The sequence below is a fragment of the Sporothrix brasiliensis genome (assembly GCF_000820605.1).
Source record: "Sporothrix brasiliensis 5110 chromosome Unknown Cont22, whole genome shotgun sequence".
In the NCBI taxonomy this organism is placed as follows: Eukaryota; Fungi; Ascomycota; class Sordariomycetes; order Ophiostomatales; family Ophiostomataceae; genus Sporothrix; species Sporothrix brasiliensis.
In genome coordinates, this window is record NW_024467141.1 from 1,711,139 (window position 1) to 1,728,956 (window position 17,818).

General features: G+C 53.8%; 4 protein-coding genes across 4 annotated transcripts; 1 reads left to right on the top strand and 3 right to left on the bottom strand.

Annotated features, from left to right (window-relative positions):
- Positions 1–1,086: 1,086 nt before the first annotated feature.
- SPBR_08516 (uncharacterized protein) lies at positions 1,087–2,299 on the top strand (the record flags this gene model as incomplete). The annotated part of the gene is made up of 2 exons (XM_040766754.1): positions 1,087–2,166; positions 2,237–2,299. The coding sequence occupies 2 exons, from the start codon at positions 1,087–1,089 to the stop codon at positions 2,297–2,299; spliced, it is 1,143 nt and encodes a 380-aa protein (XP_040614762.1).
- Positions 2,300–3,386: 1,087 nt separating this feature from the next.
- SPBR_08717 (uncharacterized protein) lies at positions 3,387–3,977 on the bottom strand (the record flags this gene model as incomplete). The annotated part of the gene is made up of 1 exon (XM_040766955.1): positions 3,387–3,977. The coding sequence occupies one exon, from the start codon at positions 3,975–3,977 to the stop codon at positions 3,387–3,389; it is 591 nt and encodes a 196-aa protein (XP_040614763.1).
- A 791-nt stretch (positions 3,978–4,768) lies between these two features.
- SPBR_08771 (uncharacterized protein) lies at positions 4,769–4,984 on the bottom strand (the record flags this gene model as incomplete). Its single annotated transcript, XM_040767008.1, has 1 exon — positions 4,769–4,984. The coding sequence occupies one exon, from the start codon at positions 4,982–4,984 to the stop codon at positions 4,769–4,771; it is 216 nt and encodes a 71-aa protein (XP_040614764.1).
- Positions 4,985–8,304: 3,320 nt separating this feature from the next.
- SPBR_08059 (uncharacterized protein) lies at positions 8,305–14,475 on the bottom strand (the record flags this gene model as incomplete). Its single annotated transcript, XM_040766297.1, has 1 exon — positions 8,305–14,475. The coding sequence occupies one exon, from the start codon at positions 14,473–14,475 to the stop codon at positions 8,305–8,307; it is 6,171 nt and encodes a 2,056-aa protein (XP_040614765.1).
- Positions 14,476–17,818: the final 3,343 nt, after the last annotated feature.

A 17,818-nucleotide genomic window follows, 5' to 3' on the forward strand; every position in this document is an offset into this window, starting at 1 on the left:
CATGGGGAACAGAAACCAAATTACATAAAAATTACCCACCAAATTGTCGGAATCTCAGCCGTGTTTCAGTTCGCAGCAACCGATAACAAAATCAGGGCTCAGGCACCTGCGACCTTTCGATTTCAACTCTCAATACGCCTTGAAGCAGTTGCGGGTTTTATTCCTATGCTACACACTCCCCTGACATAGTTTCTCCGATAATATCCTTATTGTTTAGGATGCAACCCTTGATGCAATTTTGAATAGACTCTAGACGCCAATTCATTGCTAAGCGCTTTCCCTCTCCATCTCCCGAGACCGGTAATTATTGAAATCTTGTTATCTCCTTACAACCCTGGCTCCAGCATATAAACCACCAAAGAATCCGTCCACGCTCCGTTCTGGTTGCTGACATCACACCGACTACCGGTGTAAGTCAAGGGAGGAGCCTACTGTAGGTGACGCCACAATCATCTGCGCCACACTAACTCTGGGGAAGTTGTTTGAGAACACAAAATCTAGCGTGGTCCGTGCTCTTTCCTCGACAAAACAATAAACTAGTGCAAATACAGACTAGCGCAAGGCACGCCCCTTGGTGTGCTGTTTTGGCGCGTTCGTGTCTGCATGTAATTTTGGAGGGCCCAGGAGAGACAAGAGCTCTCCTTTTGCGAGACAACGACGACATCCGAACGACGACATATCCTCTTGACGACGGCCAACTGCCGAATAAGTGACATAGCGGCGTCTTGAAACAGCGGTAGCGAGCGTATGTCCGTTTATGATTTCCTTTGCTACTCATACTGTTGTGGCCCGCGAATTTGCTTTTCCCATTCTCCTGGCCACTTTCTCCCGGATACAGCTGGACAATGACCCGTGGCCGTCACGGCTAACTGGCACTGCTATCGACTTATCGTCTCGACGTGCTTGACGACCTGGACGGGCTCAACGACGACCTCGGCCGGCCTACCCCGCCCTCGAACAACCAGAGGAGCAGACGCGCCGCGCTAGTCGCCTCTTGAGCATCCAGATCTTCCTCCATCGGCAACACTCCGTCGACTCTTTCCCCCTCCGTCATCACACAATACAAACACATACACATCCGCAACCATGGCGGAAAGTCTTCACAACATCCCGATGGTCATTGATAATGGCTCAGGGACCATCCGCGCAGGCTTTGCTGGCGAGGACCTGCCCAAGTGCTACTTCCCGTCGTTTGTCGGCCGCCCCAAGCATCTGCGCGTGCTCGCCGGCGCCCTCGAGGGTGACTGGTTCGTCGGCCCGCGTGCGGCCACTGAGCTGCGCGGCCTCCTGAAGATCAACTACCCGCTCGAACACGGCATCGTCACGGATTGGGACGACATGGAAAAGATTTGGGCGTACATCTACGACGAGGGCCTCAAAGTGCTGAGCGAGGAGCACCCCGTACTGCTGACGGAGCCGCCACTCAACCCGCGCAGCAACCGTGACACGGCCGCGCAGATTTTGTTCGAGACGTTCAACGTGCCGGCGCTCTACACGTCGATCCAAGCGGTGCTGTCGCTGTACGCGAGCGGACGGACGACGGGCATTGTGCTGGATGCGGGCGACGGCGTGAGCCACGCGGTGCCCGTGTACGAGGGCTTCGCCATTACCAACTCGATCCAGCGGATCGACGTGGCCGGCCGCGATGTGACCGAGTACCTGCAGACGCTGCTGCGGAAAACGGGTTATGTGTTCCACACGAGCGCGGAGAAAGAGGTGGTGCGGCACATCAAGGAGGCGACGAGCTACATTGCCGTGGACCCCAAGAAAGAGGAGAAGGACTACATGACGACCAAGTCGGACCCCAAGAAGACGGCCGAGTTTGTGCTGCCCGACGGCAACAAGCTCAAGGTCGGCCCCGAGCGGTTCCGTGCGCCCGAGATCTTGTTCGACCCGGAGATTATCGGCCTCGAGTACCCTGGCGTGCACCAGATGGTTGTGGACGCGATTGTGCGGACAGATCTCGACCTGCGCAAGTCGTTGTATGCCAACATTGTGCTGTCGGGCGGTACGACTTTGACCAAGGGCTTTGGTGACCGGCTGCTGCACGAGATCCGCAAGATTGCGGTCAAGGACATGCGGATCAAGATCTTTGCGCCGCCAGAGCGCAAGTATACGACGTGGATCGGCGGCAGTATTCTGGCCGGTCTGAGCACGTTCCGCAAGGTATGCCAGTTTTCACGGGAAACAGAATCATGAGGTTGCCGTCCATGACTTGTTGCTAACGAAAATACAGATGTGGGTCAGTATCGACGATTGGCACGAGAACCCCGACATCATTCACACAAAATTCACGTGAAGAGACAAATGGGGAGAGGACAAATCTCTCGAGGCGGCTGACAAGGAGGGCGATATGGGAGGCGGCGATACCGACCTCACACAGGACACAGCAAACAAGCCAGAAAGGGAAACAATGCAACTTGACGACAACAAGAGGATGCCTTATTTATTCCCTCTTCGCTGGCCCATGGCATCAAAGACGACGGACAGGTACATGTCCCTTGCGTCTTCTATATTTTTTTACACACATCGACACACACATACGCAAACCCACAAACGCACACGTATACCTACATTATATACAATACATCTCACACCCAAGGAGGGAAGGATATGGCCTATTAGGAATAGATAGAAAGAGTATATCACCGACCGATAGTGAATCGATAGCGGCAGGACGGGGGGAAGGGGGAGGCCAGGGCGGGCAAGAAGGGCGCACTGAAATGATACCCTTTTTCGTTGTATACAAACAGGGAGGCACCCAAATTTAAAGATTTTACTTGTTCACAGACAGAATTAGTCTCCAAGATGAAGAGATGCAGAATGCGTTTGTATTGTAGGTATTAGAAAAGAGAACGCCTCTTTTTTGTGAGTGAAACAGAGAAAAGCAAATTGGGTATCTTTGCTTTTGTTGACTTCCTTCCAGTAATTTTCCAACGAGAATAAAAGGCTATGAAATGCGTTACTAATGAAATATAAAGAGAACGCCGGTCCGCTCGGTTGTGGTATAATCCGGGAAAATGACTAAGAAAAATGAAAAATAAAGAAACTCCGTAATGCTTCTCGTCCATGATATTGTTTTCGAAAATCAGAATTAAACTTTTCCGTTCCGCAGTTGAATAATGTGATGAAAAAAAGAGCGGTCGTTTGACTGTATGTCCAGTTGGAAAGCAGGATGCAGCAAAATCCGCAACACGGTTTTCGGTCGCTAGGACGGTCGTCGTAAAAATCAAAATTGGGTCGCTAGGACGGTCGTCGTAAAAATCAAAATTGGGTCGCTGAAAAGTGGTCGTTGACAGTCGGGTCATTATACAAGGAGAAAGGCAGAAGAATAGAGAAGACGAGACAAGCTGCCAGAGCCAGTCAGATCTCCATTCTCGCCCCCTTTAACGGTGCATGCGGCCCCAGAAGCCGCTCCGCCGGCCCTCTTCGCTGCTCGTAGTGCTCGCGCCCGAGACGGAACTGGCGTCGCTGCCTTTGCGGACGAAGTTGCCGGCAGACGAGGCGCTGCTGCCGTGACCGAGGCCATGGGTACCCATGCGGATACTGTGGGCAATGCGGTCGGCGGTCGACAGGACAGGGCCGGACGAAGTAGAGCCCGACGCCTTCTTATGGTGAGACGAGGACGACGATTTGGACGAGTAAAAGTTGCCGGCGCCACCGCGGCCGACGTAGCCACCGGTGCTTTGCGCCTTGGCGGCCGCGGCCGAAGCGTAGATGTATTCGTCGTCCAGAGACGTAGCAGGACGCTTCGAGGCCGGGTAGGCGTTGCCGGCGCCGCCACGGCCAGCGTAGAAGCGAGTGGACGTGTGAGTGGCAGATGAGCCCGAGGACACTTTGGTCAGGGGCGTAGGGATGCCGGCAGCAGGCGTGACGGTGGTAGGAGCGCGGAAGGTGTTGCCCAGGCCGCCGCGGCCGGAGTGTGTGTAGGCATTGGCCCGCACGGTGGGATGTGGTTCGGTGATTGTGAAGGGCATTGTGATGGCTGTGGGTGTAAGTCGTGGTGTGAGGGGATGACGATATTCAATGTGTACGAAGATGTGAAGCTCGTGATGTCAGTGTTGGTGTACTTTAGATCGTTATATACTTGTTGTATATTATATACGTGTATGACATTCGAGAGAGACGAAAAGTGAAGGGAAAAAGCGAGTGACAATAGGAAATATATGAATAAGAGGCCACGATGTTTAAGAGCTTTTCTCCCCATCCAGGCAAATCATTTTTGACGGGGGGGAACAGCAGAGCAAAAAGAGTCAGACGTCCACCTGAGGGGCGTGTAAGTAAAAAGCATTATCATGTATTAGCTGAGAAACAGCCAGAATTGCGTTGCATGGTGGAATGGGTGGATTGGTGTGTCTGGGCTTTTGTCTGGGGAATCAACGAGAAGGGGGGTGTAAGCATTGGTGCCCCCCTGGCGAACTTTTGTAGATGACAACATTGTGGTCAGCTCAAACACAATTGCGCGAGGAGGGAAGGCGCGACGGCAGGGAGGACAGCGACGTTAGCAAGAGAAATGGCAGCAGGGCAAGAGGGGCGTAAAGAAAAACTTTTCCAGCAAGAGCAATCCATGGGGTAATAGCAAGGCAAGAAAGACCCAGAAAGGTAAAATTTTTCAAAGCCGCCTGGCTTGGCTACAGGTCACAAGAGAGGTAAACTTACAGAATACACGCCCCCAGGATGGAAAGTGCGGCTTTGCAGAGAGGTGGAGGAGGCTCCCTGGCTCCTTCCCAGCGAATGGGCCGAGTGGTGGCAACCGCGTGATGGACTTTCAGGCGCTGTGACCAGCTCTCTGGGCAAGCGCTGGGCGGTCTGCTTCAGGTGTTTTCAGCGCGTTCCCAGGGGGCGTGCTGGCACTGTTGGCAGTTTGCGTGATCACGTTGCACGATGCGTAAATGGGATCCTCCTCCAGAGTGGCCATTGGCATATTACCGTTACGAAATGGCGGCTGGCTTAGTGCATCACGAGGCCCCGCCCCAGTGGTCATTTTGGTCGTTTTGTCCCCCCTGGGCCGTTTTTGGGTTTCTCGTACCTAATTTTTAGTCATGGAATGCCGGTACGTACCTTCCCCTCTCAGACATGAGAGACATGCGAGACAACCACTCTGTTGCAGCAACTTGGCGAAAGCAGCAGCGATCGTGGTCCAGATGGAACTTCCTCATTGGCGTCGGCTGGCCTCAACAAGTATTATGCAATTATTGGACAGACTGTCAGGGCGAGGAAGGTACACAGCTCGGAGTTCCATGTCGGACCTCATTTGAAGCTTAAACTATGTTGAAACAAGGTCAATTGGGTTGCCCGCCAACCTTCGGGGGACAGCAACACGATGATGCCAGCGCTGCCAAACTTGTGCCACGCTGTCTTGTTGTGATTGCTGAGGCAGATCACCTGCGCCACGACAGCCGGCCTTCGCGTGGCAAAAGGCAAAATAGAACATCGTGAACATTTTTTATACCTTTTACCAGGGGTCGAGACAGTCAGCTCCGAAGTAGAAGGCTTCTTTCCCCTCCTCCCATTACAACACAGGCTGCTACAATAGCCTTACGATTCCTACCAGTCCACTTTTCGAAGGTCCAAGTGACCCATTTTCAGGGAGAGGAGGAGAGGTTACGAGTTCAAAGAGGAGAAAGAAAATCTGATTGGGACAAGAGTCTTCATACGACGTATTGCGGCCATAGAATACAGACAACGACGACACGTAACGTTCGAATGGAACCACATAAGCCGGGCATCAATGGTCCTCGCGCTTGACATTCACAAATCGTGAAATATCACAACAAATGGAACGAGCTCTCTGTATGGTATGAAGAGCATCAAGCCCAAAGAGGTACAGGCGTCCAGAGGAAATGGTGCAGCAGGGGGTGTGTTGTGTTTCTGAAGACGATTCGAATCTTCTTTTCAGCTAGCACGTGGAAGCGGCTAGGAGCGGTATTGAGCAAGAGTAAAACACACACAAAAAATACAGTTCAATTGGGCTGTGGCGCTCTGCGGCTGACCGTTTGGAAGTCACGTTCACCTCGTAAAATTTACAAGGAAACAGGCACCGTGACCCGTGAGAGCGAAACAACGAGGAAAGAGCGAAACATCAACCTGTCGTAGGGTCACGGGATCACGGAGGTCAGCGGCGACAGCCACAGCGACGGCCATCGGCGACTGCCTGTTTCCATTCTTACGACTACAGTTGAACTTGACCTCAGACTGGTAGGCGCGAGTGACCTTTCAAAGACTTTTAGCGCGGATACCGTAAAGGCCATGCGAAGACCTGGCTGTGCCGCCAAGGCAAGCGAACTCCAGCGCACTTCCATTTGTTGCTGAGCCTACATTTGGTGCTTTTCTGGGGAAGGGACAAAAACTACACCCACAGCACCTTTGGTTTTTTTTTTTTTTTTTTTTTTTTTTTTTGTCTTCTTAAGCAAGCCCCCATACAGTGAACTGCTTCAAGCGAGCGTGTATAGGTGACCGGCTCGCTCTCATCTGCCGTTTCTGTGAGGACCGTGGAGAGCTGGGGCTGGCTGATATAATGTAACTACGGCGAGGTGAAGGGAGGTGGTGGTGCAAAGTCCCGAAATACTGCAGAGGCAGAAGAAGATGAACTATTATTGACTTCTCGTGCACCCAGAGTGCAATGATGATTATGAATATCTGTTGTCGCAAGGAGGTTTACAACATGGTGACAAAATCCGCATTGGCATCTTCGACGTGAAGAGAGATCTATTTTCTGAAAGTAAAACTCCACACCGTAATCCATGCAACGGATCGTGACTCTGGAATAACTATTTGCAGCTTCAAAGACACCTGCAATAATTTCATGTGCATCCACGGTGAGATAAATTGGTGAACTTATTTTAATTCATCACCCCAAACCAAATCAGACAAAATAACACAGCAGTACGTCGTAGCCATATAATTTTGTCGATAGGAAGCCAAATACTGCATCTCCCCCCACCACAACACTGACTCCTGTTTCTCTCACACACGCAATAAGAATGTATCACACGGTGGTGAGCACTCCTGAGTGCACTACATCAGAGAATGGATAATGGAGACAAGCTTCTTGGTTTTTTTCCTACTTCTGCCATTACCCAAATCCGACTTCGTAATATCGTGTGCATTTTGTGCCCTAAGCGATCACAAGCGACACCTTCAAAACGGCTTCAAGAAAATGAGCACTTGCTTGGTTATTTCGACATGTAGTGCAACAATTTTCAACTGTCAAGGACACCAAGCTCGTACTTACTCAACAATCCATAAAGTGTCCCGTTTGTTACGACATCGTCTGAGAAAACGGGGATGAGAGAGGAGGACACAACGTCAGGAGCATCAAAACGGTCAAAGCGCCGTCTGCATTATACCCCGTTGTGCTACATCGTATACTCGGCCAAGAAAAACAAAGTAGTACAGTAACTCCGAGGAGCGGCTCCTAATCACTCAATTGTCCCCATATTCCTATTTCTCGGTTGTCCCCGTGGTGTATCTCTGGCTATATTTTGTAGTCGTCCACTTCCGTAAGACATGAATGGAACACACTGGCAATGGGTTACATGGTGCTACAATGTGATGTGTCTCTCAAAGCCGCGTTGACACCGTTGTCTTCCATCGCATACACAGATAGAAACGACAATGTAGTGGGGGGGGGGGGGGGGGGGGGCGGCAGGAAGGACGGACACTGCACTTATTGACTGTTACTGGCATATATGGAGAGGGAGATGAGTTAAGTATGGTATTACAAGATTGCTATATACCGCGCTGTCGGTGATGTAAAAGCAAAATGAGAGACAAAAAAAACAAAAACGAAATATGAAACCCTATGCTATCCTCTTTTCTTTAAGATCTGACTATCCTCCTTCTTTATTGTTCTGTATCAACAATGCTGGGAAGGCTTTGTTGTGGTTTCATCCAGCAACCCATTTTTGCCATCTTGCGATCTTGCCATCTTTCTTCACAAATGTCGTAATCATCATGAGAATATGCATCATGCCAGCTGTGCGTAAACAACACTCCAGAAGCAAAATCAAATGTAGAAGCGCGCCCATCGCCTGTTGCCGTCCTAATAATTCCTTCTCTTCCTCTTTGGTGTTCTCAACATGTCGTCGACATTGTCCTCCCTATTTTCTATCCGTGCGTGTGCTCCTCCGTGTAGACGAGACATTTTAAGTTGTTGGTTTGCGACGCCGTGGTGTTGCTGACAACTGAATGTTGGAGTGTTTCCTGTTTAAAACGTCTCGGTATCTTGAGAGGCAATCGTGCCGAAGGTGTCTGTATCAAGTGTTAGTTTATTTGTTCATAAAAGAAGTTTGTGATTTTCAGTCACAACTTACTTCTCTTCTGTCTGCGTGGGTCGCTTCCAGGCTCCTCGTCGTTGTAGCTACGCGCGCTTCGCTCACTCTTCGGAGTCATCGCCCGAGGACCACTGGGACGCCGCGTTGGCGCTGTCAGCGCGCCGCTCAAGTTGCGATTCTCAAACCGAGGGCTGCCGGTGTAGCTCGTCGGGACGTGTGTGGCTGTTCCGTATCCGCTCTCCACGCTGTGGTACGGAAGGGGGCTTGTCTTGGCTGCCTTGGTTAGGCGCGCCGGACGAGGTGGCGTTTGTTGCTCTCTTTGGGCATCCAGAGGTTCCTTGGGAGGTCGAGGCGGGCCCGCCTGCGACTGCGAGCCCTGGGCGGCCCCGGCTTCCCAGTACTGCTGCTGTTGCTGCTGCTGTGTATTTTGCGCGGCCGTGTTGCTGACCGACGCATCACTGTACCGGTTGGTGTTCTGACCTGGGAACCGGTTCAGCGATGTGGCAGAGCCGGCCCATTCGGCCGATCGGGGGCTCATCGGTGAGTCAAAGTCGGCTGCCTGTGACTCCAGGGCGGCTTTGAAGGGCTGACCTGACCGCGGCTGAGGATGCTGGAGGTTGAGAGAGTCGCGATGCGCCCGGTACTTGGGATCTTCGGGCGTCATGTATGACTTGGGGTTCGGAGGGAGAATCTCCGTGCTGTCGGGGGGTAGGTGATAACCGTGGATGTCATCGTCGAACTGGGGTTGTTGGTATATCTGCCCGCCCTGGTGGGCATGCTGCTGAGATTGCTCAGGCTGCGTCTGATCGAGGTAGTTGCCGCCATGAATGATGTCGGTCTCAGAGAAGCCCGAGTGGAGCTTGTCTCCTGGCGTGGGCTCATAGCCATCGTACGCCGCGAGGTCAGAACCCGACCGAGACAATCCACTATGGAAGCCAAGCTCGTCGTTGTCCTTCTTGGAGTCGCGGCTGCCCCGGAACACGCGTCCGACACTAGACGTTGTCGTCTCCGACCACCTCGAGATCTTGGGGAGCCAGCTGGACGAACTGCTGGACTTGTGCTTCTTGGCCTTTTCTGTCCGGGGTGTGTTGTCGTTGCTCTGCGGTGCTTGCTGCATATGCAGTCGGGGCTCAGAGTGTTGTGATTGCTGGTACTGCTGCTGCTGGTTGTCTTGTGATTGTCTGGGCGGCGTTGCGAGCAGGGCTGAGCTCATCTGGGGAATCGAAGCAGGGCTGCCAAAGCGCACGTTACCAGATGCACCTCCAGCAGCTACGTTGCCGGCTGGTCCATTGCCAGGTGCGCTGCCAGGCCCCTGGTCGTATTCCGGCTCGTCTTCGTTGCCTTCAGGCACGGTGCTGATCCGATTGTCGGAGAACTTGCGAGTCGATTGAATGAGGCCGCCCCGCGAATTAACGGATAGGAGGCCGGACTGGCTGGCGTGGCTGGCAGTGGATGTGCCGGCCTGGCCCTCGGGTTCATAACCACGGTCGTGCTCATAGGCCAATTGGGGATCCATCATTCCTTCGTACGGAGACGGTCCGTGGCCACTGGCACTGCCGCTCAAACTGATGCCACCGGGTCCCACACCGCCTGCAGACTGAGCCTTGAGAACATCGACTTGATTTAGCAGCTGGTTAAGCATGTCCTCAATTCTCGTCAAGTCGTTGTTTCCCTTAGCATTCAGCGACTTGAGAGCACGGCGGAAGATGTTCTGGCGCTTTCCTGGCAGGTCCTCCGTCTCGGCTTGGGAAATGCTGGCATGTAAAGACCGGTTGCCACTGCCCGGGAATGGCCGGGGTCCGCCAAGGTGCGTACGGACCGTCTTCTCGGTTCCGTCGAGGATTTCGGTAATGATCGCATCCTCACTGTCGGCGAGTTTCTTGGAGAACTCGTTGTTGATGCCTTTCTCGTGCATTGTGAGCATGGTGCGGACGTTCTCGAATGAAGTGCGCATTTCCGCTGCCGCGCGCACAAGAGTCACCAGAATCTCCGTATCGCGCGCGCTCCGCTGTGCGTCCCGCACCATCAGATGTTGCATCAAAGCAACAATGTCCTTATTCTCGATGCGGTCGATGCCGGCCCCGGTAGCGGGATCGTACAGTGGTGTCGCCATGCCCTGCGACAAGCCGCTAAAGTGTCGAGCCTGGTTCGTCGTATAGAACGGGTCCTCTTCCGTAGCGCCAAAGACAGCAGGTGCATCTGTGTAGTCGATACCCTTGCCCTTGGAGACATTAGCCAAATCGGGCGACTTTCCGGGGCCCTGGGAGATATATCCCTCGTCAAACCGGGCGCCAAGTGGGCTTCTGGTAGCATAATCCAGCCCGGCTGTCCCATAGGCGGCAGCGGCGGCAGCGGCAGCGGCGGCGGCTGCAGCAGCAGGTCCAGTGGCAGGGTTGGGAATGGACTTCTTGATGAGGCTCTCGTTCACAATTGGGCTTGTGCCTTCGTAGGGGTTAGTGATCAGGGTGTCCCGCTTGCGTTCATCAGACGAACGCTGCCATTCCTCATCCCGCTCCTGGCTAGTTTGCCGACTGTGCTGAGACGCGCCAAGCATGTGATCGGCAGCAGCAGCACCCATGATTGCAGCGGCCGCGGGGCCGGCGAGATTCATTGCGTGTGACGTCGCTTCATCGTGGCGTTCTTGGGTAGGTGTCCGATCGCCAGTGCGCCATGCTTCCTGCTCATTTTCGTCTGGGACATGGCCGTGCACAACGGAAGGGTTTGTCTCCAGATCTTCATCTTCCGAGTAGCCGCCGTAGCCAATCTCCGGAAGGGGGTTGCTGAGATCCGGAAGACCGCTAGCTCCCATGCGCGGCACATCGTGCTCGTATTGGTCGTACTCATCAACGCGGTCGGTGCTGTGGGTGGGTGTATTGGCTGGACGGAGTCCGTCCATGGTTCGCTCCTTGAATGACTTGTTCCGCTGGACACCAGCGGGAACCCACTCGCTCTCAGCGGGAACGTCCTGGCTTCCGCTTGCTTCGTGCACCTCACGCTCACCGTGAGGCTGGTATGGGTTCTGGTTCCGGTCCCGAGCTGCACGAATGGCCAAACCTACGGCACCAGCAGTAATGGCAGCCGCTTCGGAGGCAGTAGGCGAAGCGCGCCGCACTTTGCGTCCATATTGGTCGATCTCGTACTCGCCCGAGAACTCAGAGGGATTTGTTCTGGTTGTCGTTGGAGATGCAGTAGCAATCTCGCGCGTCTCGTGCAGCTCCTCACCTTCGCGAAGACCGGCGTCGCCTTCACGTAGTGCTTGATCGTGGCTCTCGACCGACCGGTTTTTGGGTGTCATCTGTCCATGCGAGCGCTCTTCTTCCAGCGTGTCCATGGAGCCACGGGTGCCAGAGATGGGCGCATAGGCACCGTCTGCGCTAGAACCCGTTGTCACTGCGGACCCATCAAGCATTGAGCCGTCGACTAGTGATGCAACAGCTGACTCAATGCCAATTGGCGTGTGGGTAATATCAGGGTTGGCAGCAATACCGTCCATAGCACGAAAATTGTTTTGGTCGCCGTCCTCCGTAACGTCTGTCAACTGCGTCGGGGCAGGGCGGTAGTCGATCTCAGAGCTTCGGGCACTGAGGTCGTCGTGATCAAACTCACGGCTCATAACATTGCTAGGGATGGAGTTGATTGAAGCGGCCGATTTTCGCTCGAGCCGAGGAGATTTTCCTGGGGACGATGTAGAAGTTGTTGTCACTCCACTGTCACGGTAGCCCTGCACCTCGCTCGCGCCGCCCTCCGTGTAGCCCGAAACACTAGGGATGGGGCTGAGGCCGCGATGCTCAGGCTGATAAGGCACATATTTAAGGGGCGCTGGAACAATCTGGTGGCCATAGGCATCGTAGGTCTGACCAGCGTAGTCCGCCATACCGTCATAATCATCGACAAAGTCGTCTTCGACAGCCTGTTGCAAATACTGGTCGGGATACTGGTGCTCGCGATCGATTATGGCGTCGTGCTCGTCGACCTCATCGATGCCCCGGCCAGTCATATTCGCGTGGTTGGCACCACTGCCAACAGCGTTGCGAGGCAATGCCCGGAGATCGCCATGCGAGATATTGGCATGTTGTGTGCCAAGACCCTGAAGACTGCTCGACGAGGTTGTGTACTGAGGTGGTAAGGAACCCAGTGGCTCATCGCCATGGGGCGTACTTCTGGAAACGTCTTGGACAGGAGGAATTTGTCGTTCGTTTTCTGCCGAAAGGGGGCGATCCGACTCTGCTGAGAGAATGGACGTGCGAGTCATTTCTGAGTTGATTTCACTCATTAGAGGCATCGGAGGCTGCAAGAAGCCAGCATCCGGATCGAGATGTTGCAAGTGGCCGGCATTGAGACCACCGCCGCCTGGTGGCATTGGTACCTCCTGCAGGCCACGTTGACCATGAGCCTGGTCTTCGAAGGAACGACTGGCTGCACTATGCGCACCTGTAAGGTACAGGTCTGGCGGTCCTTGGTGCTGTTGTAGCTGAACTGGAGGGGCGCCCTGTTCTCTATCAATATCAATGCCCTGCGCTTCAGCTCTGCGGCGCCGACGTTGATCCCGCGCAGTGGTAGGCGACCCACTGTGGTCCGTCATGGCTGCTTTTGCTAAGCCGCCAAGAGCCGCACCTGCTGCTGCTGCTATGGCGGCATCCCGGACCTTGTCTGTACTATGTTTTGGTGTATCACCAACGGCACGGTTCGTGAGACCAGCCTCGTGACCCGAATCGGATGCGTAGTCCATTGCGGGGGATGGACTATCAACGAGCGCATGCCTTCCTTCACGGTCGCGAACTTCCCTTCCTTTGTCTCTCGGGGTGTGAGAGGCGGACCCATGGCGGTCGCTGGTGCCGGACCGGCGGCGATCGTTCGTAGCATACTCGTCCCGCGAGGCACTTGTGCCGGTCGATGTGGTGGAGTTGCGACGGTCTCGATGGCTGTGCTCTCGTCGTAGGGCGTTCAGTTCCGGCAGGATAAGGCGGCGGATGGCGTCTTCGACGGTCTCTAATAGCTTGGGATTATTGATGGACGAAGCTTTGGAAGCGCCTGAGCGAACCGAGTATTGGTCATAGGACCGATGACTGGGTGAGAGAGCAGACGACATGACGCTCGATTCCGCTCCCGCCGACACGGCTGACTCGTTGTGGTGACGATGACGACTGGAACGTCTTTGCGATGGGGATCCGGCATCCTCGCGCTCCGCAACATTCAGGCTACTGGTCCGACTGCGGCTTGAACGATGTTTTCGACCAGAACGGTCTTTGTCACGGTCACCGTCTCGTTCACGGTCTCTGTCACGGGACGAGCCCGACTTGGACACAATGATGCGGTCGGGATCATCAGCTCGGCTTCGGCTTGAAACACGATGCCGTTCAAGCGCCGCCGCTCCAGCAGCACCCGCGGCCGTGGCCGCAGCAGCTAGTGCGATGTCGCGAGTGGGACTGTTACTGCGTGGCGATTTAGAACCGTCTAAGAAGCTGTCTGCCGGAATTGCCGAGATCTCCGACACGGTGCCAGGTAGATAGGACGCCGAGCCACGGCTGCTGGCGGCGGCGGGGATCAATGGGCTTGTGGGGCGACGCGGCCGTTGCCGTTGTTGGCTGGCACTAACACCACCGGCGCCGCCACTACCGCCGTGGTCAATTTCCACAGTAATTGGATTTCGAGACACGTTGGATTCTTCAGTCGCAGACGCATACGAGTGGATGCTTCGACTGTCCTCGCCATCGCCGCCGCTGCTAAGGGCACTGATGGCACTGCCACCGGCCGCCTCGTAATCACGGGCGGCGGTGGACGAGCCCTTTTGTGGAGTTGACGATCGGCGGGAGAGGGACGCCTTGCGAGGGTGGGAGGAGGAGGATTTGGGTTTGGAGATCATGATGCGTTCGTCCTTGCGACTACCGGAAGGCTTGAGTCGTACACGCACACTCGGCCGGCGGCTACCTGGGCTCTCGGAACGCCCTGGGCTTTTGCCGCCCTCAAAGTATTCGATGAGCAGGGAGGTCTGTGAGCGGTTGGCGCTGTGGCCGCGTGTTTTGATCGTCACGGGAGTGCCGTCCTCGGGGAGAGAGTAGGACGACTTCTCGTCACCAGGTCGGGACACATCAGTAGCAGTCGCGGTTGCCTGTTCCGTAGGAGCGGTAATGATGGATTCGGACTCGGTCGGGGCGGGAAGGGGAATGACAGCCTTTTTCTTCTTGGAGTCACCACCCATGGTGGCCTCGGGCAGGAGGAGTCGGGTCGAATGTCGCTTCTGATGCGAATCAATGGGATTGGTGGAGGGTGTCGCTGGGGCGCGCTCTGTATATTTGAAATGGCCACGAGAGCCTCGCCTCGCCAAACTCCCAATGCCAGACAGGGAGCCTGATTCGAGGAGGGAGGAAAGTGCCGAAGGTGGAAGAGGGCCACGAAGATGTCGACGAACGGAAAAGAAAAGTATTAGGGGAAAGAAACAAGGTCAAAGACGTCGACGAGCGGCTTTAGCAAGACATGGGGAGTAAGGGTGAATTAATACGATAGAAATCGACCGAAGGAAGCAGGGACTGGCAAAATGGTGGACTTTCAGCCAAAGAGAGAGTTAGCAATGGCAAACAAGACAAACGGAAAAGAAAACGACCGCGCCATGTACGAGAAGATGCCCACAACGCGTGTACTCTCGCCCCGTTTCTGCAAACAGCAACAAACACAACTCACAGGCCAGTAAGATATGGAAGAGACCAAATCAGAGCCGCAGGCCGCGACTTGGTTGGTGATGTGCAGCCCGAGAAGCCAATGGACGAGCTACTAAAAAGAGACAAGGAGACAATAGATCGCCAGTGGACAGACGCACGAGACGGTTGCCCTGGCGAAGCTGGCGACGAAGGAGAAAAAGAGTTGGAGAGGTTGGAAAGCTGGAACGAGTATGCAGGAGAAGAAAAGTCTGGTGCGTAGAGGGCCGGCGTGCAGCGAGCTGCTGGTAGAGTCGTACCGCTATCGTCGTTGCTGTGCAGGCGGGTTTGGGCGACAACAAAAAGAAAAGGCAACGGAAAAGCAGAGATGCGGGTGGATGGATGGACAAGTGCAGCAAACACATGCAACTGTTGGGTGCATCTGCAGGTTCGTTTGGGCCTCTGTATTAGTGGATCAGGCACAAGGTGGGCGAAAACGGATGCCCAGGGAGTCGATTGTACGTTATGTCGCAGGGGGAGGGCGAAGCCAACATGCAAGACGATGCGACAGGAAAAGGAGAAAGGGAGAGAGAGAGGGAGGGAGACGGAGAGAGGAGCCGGATCTGTGAAGCGGATTGGGGGCGCGGATGGGCACGAAAAGGAAGTGTGTAGAGGAAGGAGCACCTGGTGCGTTCAAGTTCCTGCCTGCATCGGCTCGTTTTTGCTCTTGCCCTCTTTCGCAGTCTTTTGATGCGCTGGCGTTGCTGCGGTCGCCCAGCCAATGACAAACAAGAGGCGGGCGATCCGAGGGTGGGCCTCGTACAGGGAAAACAAGTGACAAGGGTGGGAGAGCGAGGAAGCAATTTGTTTGGCAGGCTCGATGGACGGCGCAGTGAGAGGTTCTTACCTGCAGTAGCTGTTTGATTGGCTTGCCGAGGTGCTGCTTTCTCGAGGCTTGACACGCAAAGAGAAGTCGCGATCCAGACAATTTGCAGTATGGAAGAAAAAGGAAAGTAAGGAGCTGCAGAAAAAGGAAGGAACGATCAGACACGGAACTTGAGGAATGTGGAAATTTGTGACGGCGTGGGGAGAGGCAGCTTGCTGGAACGCAACTAGACAACGGCAGCTACGACCCTGGAAAGATTAATCGACTGCTTTTCGGTGTGACAGGTTTTCATGGATTTGCAAGGCAGACATATTGGAATTGGAAAGAACCCGAAATCAAAACGGTCCAGTACCCACTTTTTATCGGAAAGGAGACAGCGATATTTATGTTGCTCACCGTATTCTCGTAAGATGTGCTGTTCGCTTTGTTGGGGTTTCCCCAAAGCCTCGAACGTCGCAATGTCAAATAAACAAGCCAGGTGCGCCCCGAATACATCGTAGAGCGGTTTGTTGACATTGGCGCCAGGAGAGACAGCCAGACCAGCTGAGGACTAGCGGCAGGGAAGGAGCGAGGGGCGTCCCGTTTTCCAAGATGTCTGCTGTCTGCTGGTAGCACTAAGTGCGAAAAGGGGCTAGTGCATCCACAAAGGAAAGCGACGAAAAAGCCAACTTTTGTCACAGTCGCAGTTTCCACGGTTGCCCCTTGTAACGGGTGGAGATAAAGGCAAGCTCTTGCACAGACGGGAGATTGATAGGCCACGAAGCACAGCAAGAACTTGTTGCAGAGGTGGCCGTTTGTTTCGGTCGCTCGACTTGTCTTCAATATAGTCGCTCTGTTTCGCTGACCTTCTGTCTGACCTTCTGTCTGACCTTCTGTCACGATGTTTTTCGAGCTCTTTCCTCATGAGCTCCTCTTTCTTTTTGGCGTCCCAGCCTCCCTAATTAGGAAAGAAAGCAGTTGCTCTGCTTCCCGTACTGTTTGATTCACACACCATATTACAGCTCGATCGGAATAGATTACTTCTGCTCTTACAGCACGGGCTATTCATTTACTGGGTCCCTTGGTTGAAAGGAGACACCCATTGCAACCGTCCGGCTTTCGTAATGTGTTGTTCTCGGGACGTGTCCGATTGCTCCTCGTGTTTCTCGTCCACCCGTTTACACACCTTTCCGCCGTACATCCGTTTCATTTACACCTATTTTGGGTCGTCAATTTCCCGGAAAGCTGTCCCATCTCGTCTCTTCCCCCTTGGATAAACGACAGAAGGAAGCACGCGGACGCCTCTCCCGCCTCGGCTTGGTGGTTGGTCGCTTCTCATTCCCGTGCCATGTGCGCCAGATGAATCTCAAATGCAGTCCTCAAAATAAACCCAGCCACCTCAATTCTCAATGCACGAGCCTAATGGACCACAGTCCGCGGAAACGGTATCTTGTTTCTCCCTGAAGAGAGATAAAAAAGAGAAAGTGAGTGGTCGTGGTATGCCGTGGCACCACACAAGATGCTCGTACAAAGTACGTAAGACGTAACCACTTTGCTTTTGGATTATTGAATAAGTCGTACTTTCGTACTTGGTGTTTTTGTGTGCTTTTGTGCTTTTGTGCCTTAGGTCTCTTTTTGTCCTGATTTGCCTTTCTCTTTTTTCTTATCGCTAGACTGAGGTCACGGCAGGTACTTTTTCTATGCTTACTTACTTGCTTGTAATTACTACGGGGCAGTGTGAAGCCATTTATGTTTTTTTAAATGAATGTAAAAACCCCAATGCACACAAACAACATTAGCACACCAGACGTCGTAAGTGTACGAGGTTCGTGTTTGTTCGTTTTGAACATAGCTCCTCTACAGCCCATTCCAGAGCACTTCTGATCCCTTCCCGCATTTCCCGCATTCCTCGGCAGAAACGGATGACAGACTTGGCGGTCACTTTAAGGTTACCATATCTCTGTTTTTACACGTGTATGTGGAGAATAGGCGACGGGCTGTGAGGAATGCAAGTAGGAGGCTACTGAGAACGATGCATTTTGATA